We start from the raw sequence: 16,652 nt of genomic DNA, 5'->3' as shown, positions 1-16,652 counted from the left end.
ATGATGGTGATGTCATTCCAGGTCCTTACCACTTCTCTACACTTCTGAACTCCAACCCATACTGCACTGATCATATGACGATGACATCATCACAGGCCCCTACTATTTCTCCTCTCCCTGCTGAACTCCAACCCCTCCTTTTCACATGACGGTGATGTCATCACAGGTCCTTCAGCTCTTGCACTGTAGCAGATTAAAGTTTTTTTTAGGTCCCAGAAAGAAGATATGTCCAGGAAAAAGAGGACGTATGGTTACCCTTTATATTGTTCACATCATGCTTTATATTTATTATTTAGTTTTCTTATCATGATAACCTCTTTGTACATTGGAGCAAGCCTGCCAATCATCTGATCCCTTTAAGTCTAGCTTCAGACATGGGCGTAACAAGTAACCATGGGGCCCCATAGCAAAACATGGAATGGGGACCCAATCCACCGTGACTACTTTCACGTTCACAAAAGCTTATGATTGGTCTCCCTAATGCTAAGGCACACACTGATGTCACTGTAAAGGAATAATACACAGTGATGTAATAGTAGTGGAATAATGTGCACGGTGATGAAGTCACAGCACAGGAATAGTGCACACACTGATGTCACAATAGTGGCATAATACACACAGTGATGTCACAGTACAGGGATAATAAAGACAATGATGTCACAATACAGGAATAATCTTAGTGATGTTGCAACACTGGAATTATACAAACAGCGATGTCGCCTGCAAGTGTAAAGCGCATATGATGTCACAGTACAGGAATAATGTAGTGATGTCACAGCAGAAGAAAAATGCAAAAAGTACTGTCACGCAGAAGGAATAATGAACTTGAGGCTCCATATTAAAATTTAGAAGGTGGTCATTTTTAACTTTCCATGGCACCTACTATACATTTTATCACTAACTTGCACCTTATGTCCGAGTGGAAATGTGGCCCCTTAGACGTTGGGCCCCATAGCAGCATGAAGAATGAAATACTTGTTTCCCACTTCCCAGCACTGGGAGTCTCTATGATCAGCTTATCTTCAAGGGGTTATCCCATGATGTAAAAAAATGAAAATACATCATAATATAGTACATGACAGTCTCTAGAGCTAGAACCAGCCCTGTACCTCACATGGATCCAGAGATCTTCTCATTCATTGCTCAAATTGCTTTGCTAGATTTATATCAAGTTGGCAGCTTAGGGTGTGTGTCCTTTCTGCTGTAGCTTAGGGGGTGTGCCCTTTTGGCTCCAGCTGTCTCCCTTATAAGGCCTCTTGCACACGGCTGTTGTGGGGCCATTCCGTGAATTGAGGACCGCAATTTGCAATCCCCAATGCACTGGCAACAACCGTGCTGCGGCCGGGACGGACCAAGACCCATTCAACTTGAATGGGTCCGTGATCCGTCTGCACTGTAAAAAAAAATAGAACATGTTCTATTTTTTTGCGGTGCAGAGGCACGGACAGAAACACCACGGAAGCACTTCGTAGTGCTTCCGTGGGTTCCGTGCCTCCGTTATGCACCGCAGCTCCGGATGGCGGACCCATTCAAGTGAATGAGTCCACATCCATGATACGGGGAGCACACGGCCGGTGCCCGCATATTGAGGACCTGCTGTTTGCGGGCCGCAATATGGCCACGGCCGTGTACATGAGGCCTAACAGCTCAGGAGACAGTTGAGGGATGGAACTGAGCATATGGGTCCACCTCAGCAAGGTGGACAGAAAACTGAGAAAAAGAACAAACAGCAGGTGGCGCTATACAGATACATTTTATTGAATAACTCACTGGCTAAACTAAATATTTAATTACATGCCATTGCAAAAGTATTCAGATTCAGGGGCTGGTTTGAAACCTAAACTGCAGAATATTTTTCATGGTACAACCCCTTTCAGGGCACAGTTGGACTGTCCAAAGCAGTCAACCCCATATGTTTTCTAAATGAGTGAACCTAGTCTTCTCCAGTTTTGCATGCAGTTATTGAGGGACTTTCATAAAAAGTCCATAACAAAAATTAAAGTGGATTAACCCTCCTCATGGTGGTTCAAGCCCCCCCCCCCCCCCTTCTATCATCCATCTTCTCATCTCTTGTAGGATAGATATGACTCTTACTTGTTTGCTACCATTGATGCTTGTGTAGTGGATGGAGCCGGTTATATTCATGGTTCCCAATAAGATGAGTGGTCTCTGGTTCTACCTTTTCTAGCACTATTATATAACTAGTACTAGTTCATCTTGAAAAGTATTTTATTGTATCTGATACAAATGCTTGCACTTTTCTCCTGCAGAGAATCCGTGAACTTGAAGACCGGATAGAAATTCAAAAACAGCAACTCAAAGAAATAGAGGAAAAGGTAAATCATTGTCTGCTAGTTCATGACTGCCAGTACTTATGTATGCATGTTATGTTATGTATGCCAGGCTGTCGCTGGACTGCTCATGTGTAAGACAGTTATTATGCCACCAATGTACGTGAGATTAGTCTCTGATGAGTGTGAGTGGCAGTCTCTTGTACAAGCAGTGGAAGATGGTGAACTTGCTATACTTATTCCCCTATCAACACCAGTTGCATTTAGAATTCATGTGAGGGAGATGCAATGGATATGCCTTTAGGTAATTTATTGAATGTAACTTGAGAAATGATGATAGAGATCAAAGGAAAATCCTCTCTCCAACTCTGTGATGCATGTCTGACAAACAGGAAAAGACTGCAAGAAATAGAATATGAGCTCACAGAGGAGGAGGAGTTACATGATGAAGGACATAATGAAATACAACCATAAATAACTTAAATAAACAAAATATAACAATGGCCACTAGATGGCAGCAAAGTACACTAAACATACCGTAGTAGATAACATACAACACTAAATGCAATAATATGAATTCTAGATGAGAACCTTTAGCTGGGACACCACAACAGTAAATGGAGCCATTAGGATGAACTGAACAAACTACACATTTACCAGGCAGAGGAGGAGCAGAGCCATCAAGCCCAGCAACAGTGATAGAGATGCATAGTGTGTATAAGAATATAACTGTTAGCAGGATTACATATATCCAGAAGTAAACCGCCATAGAGCAGTAATGTCATGTTACTATACAGTATGCATACTTGACAGTTGCTACTAGCACAGCTCTTAAAGAGAAGCTGTCATTTCTCCTGACATGTCTGTTTTAGTAACTATTTGTATTCTTCATGTAATAACAATTCTGGAGCTTATTTTCATATGACTCTCTGTTGTGCCATTCCCTGTTATTCCTACTAGAAGTTATAAATGACTTGCCAGCAGTATGCAATAAATGCCCATCTGGGTTTTACAGGTTGCGGGTGTGTCCCTGCACTATCCAAACAGTGCTACCAGTTTCACACTTTGCAGAGACACCCCCCAATTGGTACCACCTAGATAGACCTTCATTGTAGACTGCTTACAAGTCATTTGTAACTTCAAGTTGGAATAATAGAGTAACGGCACAAAGTAGAGTCATAAGAATAGATGGTCTGGAATTGTTATTTCATGGAGAATGCAAGTAGCTACTAAAATAGACATGTCAGGAGAGGTAACAGGTCCTCTTTAAGTCCACATATCAGCCTTTTTCAGCTGCAAATCGGTGGCGTTTCTGTGTCAAGGTCTGGGCGTGTAGATTTTGGTGCAGATTGTACTGTACATTGCTCTATAGCCTTATTAAACCTGCAATATGCCCTCTTGTCCCTCCTCTACCCCACAGTGGACCTGTCTTTTTTTTTTTATGAACTCTGAGTTGTCCCTTTCCTCTGTTATTCCTCCTGGAAACACGTGACTAAATTGAAAACTGGGTGATACCATTCCCATAGTCAGTAGGGCGTGCCCCTGCACAGTCTGGCACTGTCAAGGGAATGGTAATGTCAGTTGTCAGTGTATTCATGGGTTTACATGAGGAATAACAGATGAACTGCCCAAGACAGAGGGATAATTTATTAACCTGTTGCTATTAACTATTTATTAACCAACTGGCATAGAAAAGTCGCACGTTTGTTGCATAAGCCACATTTTGTTCAAAATTTTTTGACTTTCTACGATTTCCTCCTCTTATAGCACTTTTCAAAAAAGTTGACCAGGCTTAGGGAGAGGGATGGGGCCTACAAAGCTCAGCAGATTTACTATAATTTACACCAGAGACTGTCATAAATTCAAACACAAATCTACGCCAGCTCATATCCGGTACACAGTAGATTTGCTTTTCTGATGCATAGACCTCCAGCAGTGCCAAATTTAAAGGGGTCATCCGGGATGAGAAAGACATGGCTTCTTTCTTACTAAACCTGTGACCAGGTTGTATCTGGTATTGCAGCTGTGCTCCATTGAAGTGAATAGATCTGAGTTGCAATACCAAGCACAGCCTGTGGACAGGTGTGGTGCTGTTTTTGGAAGAAAGTAACGATTTTATTACTCCTCCTGGATGACCCCTTTAAGAAATGAGCCTCTTTATATGCTCACTCCAGCATACAACACTCCAGTCCTAATACATTACCCCAGGAGTTCTAAGGAAAGATCCAAAATTGTAGAAAATTATCACCAGTAGATATAAGTCCTTGAGTCGCCAAGTTGTGGCAACCAGCATGGCTACCATTACAGCTCACGCTATGCATGTCATCCAACTTTCCTAGAGTATTAGGCCTCATGCACATGGCCGTTGCCTGGCACCAGCCGTGTGCACACTGCATTATCCGGAAGGTCCGGTGTGGAATGGAGGCACGGAACCCCACGGAAGCACCTGTGGCGGCTCTGTCCGTGCCTCTGCACTGCAAAAAAAGTAGTGCATGCATAACTTTTTTGCGTTGCGGACAGATCATGGACCCATTCAAGTTGAATGGGTCTGGATCCGTCTGCGGAATCCGGACGGATGTTGCCCGTGCATTGGGGACCGCAAATTGCAGGATTTTTCCTGTTCCCTGAATGGTACACTGTCCATACTTCATGCAGTACCTTAGAGCTGAAATGCTCTCCAGTAATACTATATATGACATACCAGTAGGCAGTGAGTATGGCCTGCCTGCTGACAACTCTATTCTTCATGGGACTGTCCTGGACTTTAAAGGCAAATTTGGATAAAAAGAGGCATTTCCCTTTGATGTGGGGACGTTCCTAGGCATGGCATGATTTTTTTTTGATTTTAGGGCAGAAATCTTTTTAGGAAGGCAGTCCCGTTTCTCTGAAATGTATTTACTAGAAGATGATACTGAAGCAGATAGCTTTTCTTGTGTAGGAATTTTATGCATCACTTTGTGCTCTAATTCTCCACCTCTCACAGCATTTTTCTTTTTTCTTTTTTTTTTCTTATGTTTTATTTTGATCTTATTTTATAGTTTTTGTTCCTTTTTTTGTTTTTCTCACTAGCATTCATTCTGTGGCCTTGACGATCTATTCCAGCAAACAATCGTGGTTGGTATAAATTTATGTAAATCCAGATTTTCTGAATGAATGCTGCTTGGTTTTTCAAAGTTTAGATGTACAGTGTGCATGTGGTTAGAATTGTAACCAGCCTCACAAAATGTATACATATACGGTAATGGTCAGCATTTATCCAGTAAGCAGAACAGAGGAAAGGCAGAATGTTGTCCCAGTGGGGTCATAAAGTAGGTTTGCAAAAGCTGCACAATACACTACGGAATAGTGCCATGCACTGTCCAGAAAAGTAGGACATAAGACCTATTTAAATGATCTGTACGAATTCCTATACAGCCATGCTGTACAATGCTGCTGACATATACTGTATAAATAGTGTCATCCAGTGCCTACCTAGTACCCGGTAGGTAGTATACAGTGCCCAGAAATAATAGGACATATAGGGGGTCATTTACTATGCTGAAATATGCCTAAATTAGGCCATTTCAGGCACAGATATCTGTGACTTTGCCCCGCTCACCCCAAGTCTAAAATTGTGGCGTAGAAAAGGGTCTCCATGTAAGACAGCTCGGACGTTGTCTTATATTTAGAAGTGGCGCTGGATGCGCTGAAGTTATAAAGAGGCCTGCGACACTACATAATTCCAGTGGATCCACCACCAGCTATGGGCCTTTATTAAGACCGGCGTCTAAAACGCCAGTCTTAATGAATGTGTTACGCTGCTGGTAGACGCGGCTGGAATCCAGTGGCCAGAAGGAACAAGCGAGGCGCAGATTTGAGGAGTAGATCGCAAGGTAGGGAATCCAGTGAAGAATCGGAACGGTCTGGAAGGGACGGTTCTGAGGAGCAGGAGACTGGAACAAGTCACAATACTCGAGCAATGTTTGCATTGCCTCATGGGTATAAGTAGGCCCAAACAGGAAACAAGATGGCTCCCAATCAGTATCACAACGGCCATCTTAGTTAAGGGCAATCCTCAGATAACACAGCAGCCTCCAGTGGTGGAGGAGTGAAATTGCAACACAAGTTCAGAGTGGGTGAAATAGCCACTAGAGGTAATTTAGAAGATTACATCAAATTCTGACATTATTCCGTCCTTCAGCATCAACCTCTGGGCGATGCTTGGCTCGGTTTTTCTGGATATCTTTGGTGAAATTCTTTAAGCAGTCGGGGAGCACTAATATTGTTTACAGATTCCCATGAATTGTCCTCGGGGCCATACCCCTGCCATTTAATTAGGTATTGTAGATTATTTCGGAAAATTCTAGAGTCCAGTATTTTTTCAACATGTTCTTGTCCATCTACTTCAACTGGATCGGGAGGAGGCAGATTACGTCCTGGAAATGGATCTGGAATAACAGGTTTCAGAAGAGCTACATGGAACACAGGATGTACTCTCATTGTCCTGGGAAGTTTTAACCGAAAAGCTACTGCATTTATTTGTCCAATAATCTTGAAAGGCCCAATACATTTTTGACCCAGTTTTGCTGAAGGTACATGAAGTTTTAAATTCTTCGTAGAAAGCCATACCTCATCTCCCACCTTGAAAGTTGGAGAAGGCCTGTGGGATTTATCTGCTATTTGCTTATATCTCTCCTGGGCAATCTTTAATGTGTCCTTTAACATCTCCAGATTCTGTTGGAGAGATTGAACTCTGTCATTGACAGCAGGAATAGAAGTGTCTCTGGGGAAATTAGGGAGGATACTTGGATGGTAACACAAATTAGCAAAAAATTGTGCTTGTTTGGTGGAAGCATTCTGAGTATTGTATGAAAATTCTGCCATTGTAAGCAAATCAACCCAGTCATCTTGCAAATGGCAAATGTAGCATCGGAGATATTGCTCCAAGGTTTGGTTTGCACGTTCAGTCTGACCATTTGACTGGGGGTGAAAAGCGGATGACAAATTAACATCAATGTCCAGTGTTTTACAAAAATTCTTCCAAAATTTGGACGTAAATTGTACTCCGCGATCAGAGACAACTTCATCTGGTACTCCATGGAGACAAAAGACATCTTGGATGTTAGCATTCTTTTTATCACAAACATTCACAAATTCTTTATACATAGAATGCAGTTTAGGTGATTTTTCGAGGTCCTCAGTACCATCTACTTGAGGTTGATTAGATAAAGTCTGTTCTGAGTAAACCTCTGGTGGGAAGGATACTACTTTAGTTTCCCAGTTGATCTGAGGGTTCTGAGCTTGCAGCCATGGTAGTCCCAAGATGATTGGAAAATGGGGCGATGATATTAGTAAAAAAGATAAAACCTCTTTGTATTTGGGTTCCATAATTATCTCCAAGGGTTCAGTCTCTTGATCAATTGGGCCCGAGTTCAGTGGGGACCCATCAACAGTTTCCATCAGAATTGGTGAAAGTCTCCCTTGGATTTTCACTCCATGCTTATTAGCAAAATCAATGTCCATAAAGTTCCCATTTGCTCCAGAGTCCACCATGGCAGAGGTAGATATCCACTGTGAGCTGGTGCGAAACTTGATAGAAATGAAGCAATGAGAGTTCTTGTTTTCCTTCTTAATATTAGGTGCTATTGAAGAGATTGAATGGATGACCGCATTCACTGGTGGCACTGGTTCAAATTAACCACTTTGTGTCTGCATACATCTTATTGACCTATGTCTTATACAGACACCCACGCTATCCTCAACCCAAAATAAAGCCGCCCAGTGAATTACCACAAGCTCCATTTTAGTGCTAATCACCAGTTTTACAATGCAGTGCTAACCAGGAAGTGGGGTGTTTCCTTACTGATGGTGTCACACCAGTCTCATTCATTGTTAATGGTGTTTTCAAAACGCCTGTTTAAAAAAAAAACATTGTGCTTTTAAAATAAAAAAAAAAATCCAAAAATCGTCGCTTATTGTGGGCAGATGGAGTTAAAACACACACGCTGTTATGGGGAAAAAAACAGTGGCTTGTTCTGAACAAGCATTCCAAAAATTATACCTTAACGGAGGCAGATGCTTGCCTCTGTTTATACACACAAGGTTGTGTCATAAAAAGCTACTCGGAACCATACCACTCGGAACCGAAGCGGAGTTCAGATCCAAGTTTTAACCACTCTGAACCGAAGCTGAGTCCAGATCCACATTTTAAAGTGGTTTCCAACTTAAAAATCAAATACAGGAGTTTTTCCATGAAGTCTTGTACGACTTGGCAAATAAATAACTTCACCTCATCGGAGGCCGTACATTTTAATGCATTAATCCGAAGTTTTGAACAAGGCGACTTTGGCTCTATGATCCGAAGCTCGCTTCGCTCATCACTAGTGGCCGTGCAGTTTTCTCCATTCACTTCTTTTGAAGTTTCAAAAACAGCCTGTAACCATGTGAATGGAGCATCCTCTACATCTAGAGGAAAGAAGGTTTCATCATAATTATAGATGGGGATTCTTTACTGTAAGAGGAGTGAGACTTTGGAATTCTCAGAAATAGGATTTGGTGATGGTAGGCTTATTGTACTAGTTCAAAAACATCCTGGATGCCTTTCTTCAAAGTAATATCATCAGGGGTTAGGTTCCTAAATATGGGTCATTGCTTCAGGGATTTATTTGGATTACCATAATTGGAGTCAGAAACTAATTTTTCCCCCATCATGGGGTAATTTGCATAAGAGTTTTTGCCTTCTTCTGGATCAACACTATTGGAGTATAGGTTGGACTAGATATGACCCGTGTCAGAAAGGGTGTCTAGGTGGAGTTCACATTTAAATAATAAACGAGATGAAAGTTTTTGAATGTGATGAATATATAGATGAAAATTTAGAAGAATGCATGAGTTATGAGCAGTCATACAAATGATTATGGAAATGTTCCTTGTCTTTTCTAGGGTTTGAAGAGAGCACATGGGACGAACATCTGACACTTCAGCAACTGCCAAAACAGACACTGATTTTTTAATCATGGTCCTGGCTGGAAACACCAGACGACTCTTTACATTCTGAGTTTTATAACAATTTAGTTTTTAAGTGGACTAAATTTGGACTAAATTTCTTGTACAGCTACAATACAGTCCTGCTGTTCAGAGACTCTAATAAAATGGATGAAAAGATAGTAAAATTAAAAAAAAATACGTATGTATTGGAGGGCTGCTTTTTCTCACTCTTTATGGAATCCCCAGTTCTTTGTGGCCCTGGTGAAACCCATTCATGGAAGGATCATGGCACAATATCTAGGGTTGGACTGGCCCACCAGAGTACTAGAGGATCCTCTGGTCGGCCCAGGCTCTGATATCATAATGGGCCTCAAAGATCCAGGAGGAAAAACCCATTCAGCTGCATTTGGAGGCAATCACTTGCCACTAGGATCTATTTCTATGTTTCGAAACCTAGTAAACGTTATGAATGATATAAGGGTTGGGCCTCGAGAATAATTTCCTCTGGTGGGCCTTAGGAACCCCAGTCCAACACTGGCAGTATGTACATTGGTGGCTGACACCGGCTAATATTGTGGCGCCATTCCATAAGAGTAAAACAGGTAAAGAAGAGGATTGTGACATGGCTGCATGTAATGCACCAAAGGACTATGACAGTATGGTGTAGTCCAGTGATAACCAACCTGCAGCCCTCCGGCTGTTGCAAAACTACAACTTCCATCATGCCTGGACAGCCTTCAGGCAATGCTGGGAGTTGTAGTTTTGCAACATCTGTAGGGCTGCAGTTTGGACATCCCTTGTGTAGTCTACTGTGATGAAAATCTAGTTTAAATACTTTATATTAATTTCCAATTTTGTAAGGTTCACTTAAATGGGTTTTCCAGAAGCAGATTATTGATGAACTATACTCAGGATAGGTCATCAATATCCGATCAGTGGGGGCCCGACTCCCGACATTGCCATCGATCAGCTGATTGAAGAGGACATGCCCTTTGATGAGCATGATCGGACCCCCACACATGAGTTATTGATGACCGATCCTAAGGATAGGCCATCAATATTACACTCTCGGCAAACCCCTTTAAAGGGGATGTCTCCACAAGACAACCCCCATCGATATGCCCTATTAGAGCATAAAGACGTCATACGGGAGGGTCGGTCCCCTACTTGGGACCTCTTTAATGAGCCAGGACACAGTTCACAGCTTCTACTCAAGCTGCCAATGTTTTATATGGATGGCAGTTTTGTTCATCTTGATGACCTCTATGTAATACTACATTTCGCCTGTAATATTTGGCTAGACATGGTTTCCCCCTGCAAAATCATCTGTTTGTCAGAGCAGTGGCTTATTCTGAAAGCATCTCTGATGAGACAAACCCTTTAAGTTTTAGCTTATTTCTGTTCCCTGTAGTGTAGGGAAAAACTGGAAACCATCAATTAGCAGGCCAGTTGCAGTACCAGGTACAACCACTTGTGCAGACGACCTGATGTGCTAGGGTACACTTTGCAAGGGCAGTCACCTCATACATCCACAGGCTCCCATGCTAAAAGAACATATACTGCACAGCATCCTTTTTGGGGGTAGTCAGTAGGCTATATACGTAAAAAAAAAATATAAGCCTACCCAGTTGATGCCAGAAGCATACAGTGTGCACAGCGATCATTTCCCAGCATATACACTGTAAATACACACCAAGCTCCGTGTGAACAGAACCTTAAATATCCATAAACCTGAATGTGTGTTTTTCATTTTAGAAAAGATTTTAGTTTCCTGGTAGTAAACAACAAACGTTCATATTAACTGTTTACCGACCGCCATGTATTCTTTTTATAGAGGCCATCTAAGGGACTTCTTCTGATGAACCGCCTTTTTACAGGAGTATTTCAGAAGAAGATTGTAGCATTATGTTGTGTAATGCCAATGCCAAGACTGTTGTCAAAGGGATTGTTCCTAGTTCTAAACATATCCCCTATCTGATCAATGGAGGTCTGACTGGTTGGACTTTAACTGTTCATAAGAACTAAATTTCAGGCCTCTAAATGAAGTGGCAGGTTGCACATGACCGCTGCTGCTTCATTCTCGACTGCCAAGTATGTCCTTACTTAAAGTGTAACTGTCATATTTTTTCATTTGTTAGTTTTTTAGAGCTAGGCATGTATACCTGGGTTAGTTTGTCAATGATTGCCAAAAGATCTGTAATTACCTTATAATAACAGCTTTCATCAATGTCCCCGTCCCTTTCCACTGCTCCCTTAAAAGACCATTGCTAGGGCTTGTCTGTCTTCCCTTTAGTATAAATAGACGACAGAGGGGCGGTCCTCCACACTGCATGTCTGCATTAGGCTTCAGAGTGAAGAGGCGTGTCTCTCAGTAATCCAATCTCATTGGCTGGCAGGGAGCTTCTGGCTACAGCAAGTGTGTATGTGAAGAGTGGGAAGGCAGTTTAGGCCTCAGAGAACTGGCAGAGGAGCCATCTTGAGAAGATCCTCATTTTGTAGCGTTCAAAACAGCTGTAACTAAGGGAAAAACTCAAAGAAAACAGTGGTATGTTAAGAAACTAAAGATTGCTTTATGCATAATGCTGCAGTAACATATGCTACAATTGATTTCTTGATGAAAACATGACGGTTACACTTTAACTCAGGCCAGTTCCATAGAGAAATAATGGGGTGGCAGTCGTCATGCTTTACCTACAACTCCATTAATTTGGGGGCAGTTCTTGTGATCTGTGGAGGTCACAGTGGTCAGACCACCATGGATCACAATGGCTATGCCCAATCCAAAGGATAGGGGATAAGTTAAGAATTTAGGACAATACCTTTAACAACTTCAGGTATCAAGGACTGGTCTGAAATAAAATTGGTCTCTGATTGTTTAACCCATTAAATGCTATTATCACCATATTATTTTTAAATAGTTCAACTTTGAAAAAAAACGTGTGGTACTGCCATCGTAACAATAGATAAATAAATTTTAAAAATGTAATATTTGTCGCACAAAAAAAGCAAAAAAGGTTGCTTCTTTCTCATGTACCCCCCCCCCCAGAAAAAACCCTAATCAATAAATGATATCGATTCAAAATTGTGACATTGAAAACTTGTCCCGTGAAAGAATAAGCCCTTATACAAGTGAATGGAGGGGGGGAAAAAAACTAGTTATAGCTTCTGAAATAGATAAAATAAATGGGGCACTAAATGGGGCCACACCCGACTTATATGAAATCTGCTAAATGTGATAAAATGATAAGGCTACTTTCACACTAGCGGCACGGACCTCCGGCAGGCTGTTCAGTCGGGTGAACAGCCTGTCGGATCCGTCCTGCCGCTAGTGAACGTGTGCCCCCGGACTGCCGCTCCATCCCCATTGGCTATAATGGGGGCGGGGCGGAGGCACGGCAGCGCACAGCGAGAGACTGTCGGAATAAATGTCGGACATGTCGTAGTTTTATTCCGGCAGCCTCTCGCCGTGCCTCCGTCGGAACTCCGCCCCCGCGCCCATTATAGTCAATGGGGACGGAGCGGCACGTTCACTAGCGGCAGGACGGATCCGACAGGCTGTTCAGCCGACGGAACAGCCTGCCGGAGGTCCGTGCCGCTAGTGTGAAAGTAGCCTAAATCGGATATCACCACATAGTTCCTCGCCATTTCCGATCTGTGTTTACAGGCTGCAGCAGTGATGTAGCTGTATTCTCAAAATTGACGTTTTAAAACTGGAAAATCCCTCCGATAGCCACTAGGTGGCATGAAGTACTTGGGAATCCATATGCAAATATAGAAACAAGAAGACAAACAATTTAGTAGGTCAATAAAGCGTAAAATGTCATTTTAATGAGTGTTTATATCCAAATGGAAACCAAAGAAAGGAAAGCCACAAGCTGATCCTGATGTGGCTGTAATTAAATTGTGGAAGCTGTTAACAAGCATTAAGACACGTCCTCTGCTGGTCCTGTAGACCAGGATCTACCTCTCAGGAGGACCTGTAAGCAAAGGCCCTAGTGACACTGGATCCCCAAATGACCAGATATGACCTCTTCACCAGATGTGACCTATCCACCGAATGTGATCTCTTCACCGGATGTGACCCCTTCACCGGATGTGACCTATCCACCGAATATGACCTATCCACCGGATGTGACCCCTTCACCAGATGTGACCTTTCCTGACTGCTATGAAATGACATCTTCACATTCAGATGTCATGTTTTCTTTTCTTCATCTCTGAAGAAGCTGCAATGTCATCACTTAACATCATCCATTTTGATGACATTACTGTAGGATGACTTCAGCATCATCAAAAGATCTGACACCCAGAAGCCCTCCATTGCCTATTCATCATCTTCCCAGCTGCAGTGGACAAACCATCTTCCGCTTGTTCCATTACCGCCCACTACAATAAAGAACATTATAATACTCTTATGACTCAGGAGGTTTATTTTGCTCTTAGACTAAGAGGGTTGTCTGACTTAGGGGCCAACCAATGAATTCCTGCCATTCCAGCGCCGTTCCTAAATGCTTCGGGTCCCCACTGGCCTGTGAATGGCTTGGTTGCATGACTGCTGTGGCAAATCACTGGACTCTGCGACCACATATGCTAGAACGGCACGTCACCACTAGTGACCTGAAAGTGACCACACGTGACCACTGAGGCCAGTGACTGGCTGCAGCGACCACAGGACCAAGCCACTTCCAGTGTGGACTCAAAGTAGTTGGGGACGGTACCATGGCACAGGAATAGCGGGACTGAGGAAGTGTTTTTTTTCTTATTTAATGGGCATCCGAGGATTGTTTGGTTCGGCTTCTAGGCTGGACAGCCCCTTTAATATGAAGAAAACATCTGAAAACAAGCCTATTAATTGCTGATGTAAGTGAATACAACTATAAAAGTGATCCACATCCACTTATATGAAAGTCCACTGCATCACTGGCACAAGAAGGATTGTCACAGGTTACTATGTATTAAAGGAACATACTGAAAAAATAGATAAATTATGACCTGAGTATAGGCCCATCAACATTTTAAACCCAGAAAACCCCTCAAGAGAATGGGATGGGTCACCACAGAAGTATTTTGTTTTGTTGCTGGATTTGGAAGACGGACCAGTTTTGTTGCTGGATTTAGGGGAATAAAAAATTCCTTCCCGACTCCAATCAGGCAATCAGAATAACTCCCTGGATCAACGACCCCTCTCTAGTAGCCATAGCCTGTGCAGCACTGAAGGGAAATTTTAGGTTAGGGTTACACGGCGACACTGTTTGCATGACACCATCGCGGCCAGGATCGCTGAGTAGTGGTGATCCCATAGAAATGAATGGAATCATCGCTACTCAGTGATCCTGGCTGCAACAGGTGTTGCCTACTAGTATTGCCGTGTAGCCCTAGCTATAATCATTATCAAAGTAAAAGTTGTAAGTCACATGCAGTGGGAAACATGACGCTAAACAAATGCTGGATAACCCCTTTAAAAGAAACTCTCTGATTACTGGTTTTGAAATATTTAAAGGGAACCTGTCATCAACTTTCTCCTGACCTCACTGAGGGCAGCATAAAATAGTGACAGTAATGCTGATGTCAGCGGTGTGTCACTCATCAGCTAAAAGTCAGTGGTTGTCGAGAACCAGCATCATAATCATTGCAGCCCAGGCCTTGAAAAGAGTCAAATCTACCTGAGAAGAGTCCTGGTTATTATAATCTCCTGCTCTCCCGCCATCTGCTGATTATTGGCAGTTCTCTCCTAGAGAGAAAGGGAGAAAACCAGGAGAAGACTGTCAGTCATCAGCAAGTGGGCAGGAGAGCAGGAATCTATGAATAACCAGGACTCCTCTCAGGTGGCCGGGACTCTTTTCCAGGCCCAGTCTGCAATGATTGTGATGTTGGTTCTCGGCAACTACTTAGGCCCCTTTCACACGGGCGAGTATTCCGCGCAGATGCGATGCGTGAGGTGAACGCATTGCACCCGCACTGAATACTGACCCATTCATTTCTATGGGGCTGTTCACATGAGCTGTGATTTTCACGCATCACTTGTGCGTTGCGTGAAAATCGCAGCATGCTCCTCTTTGTGCGTTTTTCACGTAACGCAGGCCCCATAGAAATGAATGGGGTTGCGTGAAAATCGCAAGCATCCGCAAGCAAGTGCGGATGCGGTGCGATTTTCACGCACGGTTGCTAGGAGACGATCGGGATGGAGACCCGATCATTATTATTTTCCCTTATAACATGGTTATAAGGGAAAATAATAGCATTCTGAATACAGAATGCGTAGTAAAACATCGCTGGAGGGGTTAAAAAAATTTTAACTCACCTTAGTACACTTGATCGCGATGCCGGCATCTCCTTCTGTCTTCATCTGATCTCTGTGCAGCAATAGGACCTGTGGTGACGTCACTCCGGTCATCACATGATCCATCACATGATCTTTTACCATGGTGATGGACCATGTGATGAACGGAATGACGTCACCAAAGGTCCTGTTGCTGCACAGAGATCAGATGAAGACAGAAGGAGATGCCGGGCTACGCGATCAAGTGGACTAAGATGAGTTAAATTATTATTTATTTATTTTTAACCCCTCCAGCGATGTTTTACTATGCATTCTGTATTCAGAATGCTATTATTTTCCCTTATGACCATGTTATAAGGGCAAATAATACAATCTACAGAACACCGTTCCCAAGCCTGAACTTCTGTGAAGAGGTTCGGGTTTGGGTACCAAACACGCACGATTTTTCTCACGCGAGTGCAAAACGCATTACAATGTTTTGCACTCGTGCAGAAAAATCGCGGGTGTTCCTGTAACGCACCCGCACATTTTCCCGCAACGCCCGTCTGAAAGAGGCCTTACTTTTAAATGACAGACCGGAGAGGTGACAACTTCTCTATAAATCCAGTGACTCAAAGGTGACATTTTCTCTTCTATTTTCTTCTCTTCCAGCCCAGACAGCCATGACAACATCTCCTGACGACTGCAAAGTGTCCTGCCCATATATCATTAGCCTCTTGCTACTGCAGCCATCTCTAGCCTCTATAGCAACACAAATAAATGCTGAACCCTGAAATAAATACGGGAATAAATAGAAACCCCACAAAAAAAATACAGCTCCTAGTCCCCTAAACTATACAGGGAGTGCAGAATTATTAGGCAAGTTGTATTTTTGAGGATTAATTTTATTATTGAACAACAACCATGTTCTCATTGAACCCAAAAAACTCATTAATATTAAAGCTGAATATTTTTGGAAGTAGTTTTTAGTTTGTTTTTAGTTTTAGCTATTTTAGGGGGATATCTGTGTGGGCAGGTGACTATTACTGTGCATAATTATTAGGCAACTTAACAAAAAACAAATATATACCCATTTCAATTATTTATTTTTACCAGTGAGACCAATATAACATCTC

At 42.6% G+C, this 16,652-nt stretch overlaps 1 protein-coding gene across 1 annotated transcript in view; it reads left to right on the top strand.

Moving 5' to 3' along the window:
- JAKMIP1 (janus kinase and microtubule interacting protein 1) overlaps window positions 1-9,347 on the top strand; it is a 128,824-nt gene extending 119,477 nt beyond the window's left edge. Inside the window, 3 exon segments of the mRNA XM_040419114.1 lie at window positions 2,271-2,336; window positions 5,361-5,405; window positions 9,213-9,347. Of these exon segments, the coding sequence (XP_040275048.1) occupies window positions 2,271-2,336; window positions 5,361-5,405; window positions 9,213-9,245 (144 nt within the window). The 3' untranslated portion in view covers window positions 9,246-9,347.
- The last annotated feature ends 7,305 nt before the right edge of the window (window positions 9,348-16,652 follow it).

Source organism: Bufo bufo, chromosome 2 (assembly GCF_905171765.1).
Source record: "Bufo bufo chromosome 2, aBufBuf1.1, whole genome shotgun sequence".
NCBI lineage: Eukaryota > Metazoa > Chordata > Amphibia > Anura > Bufonidae > Bufo > Bufo bufo.
Note: the sequence above shows the minus strand (reverse complement) of the source record. Positions and strands in the feature narration are given on the sequence as shown.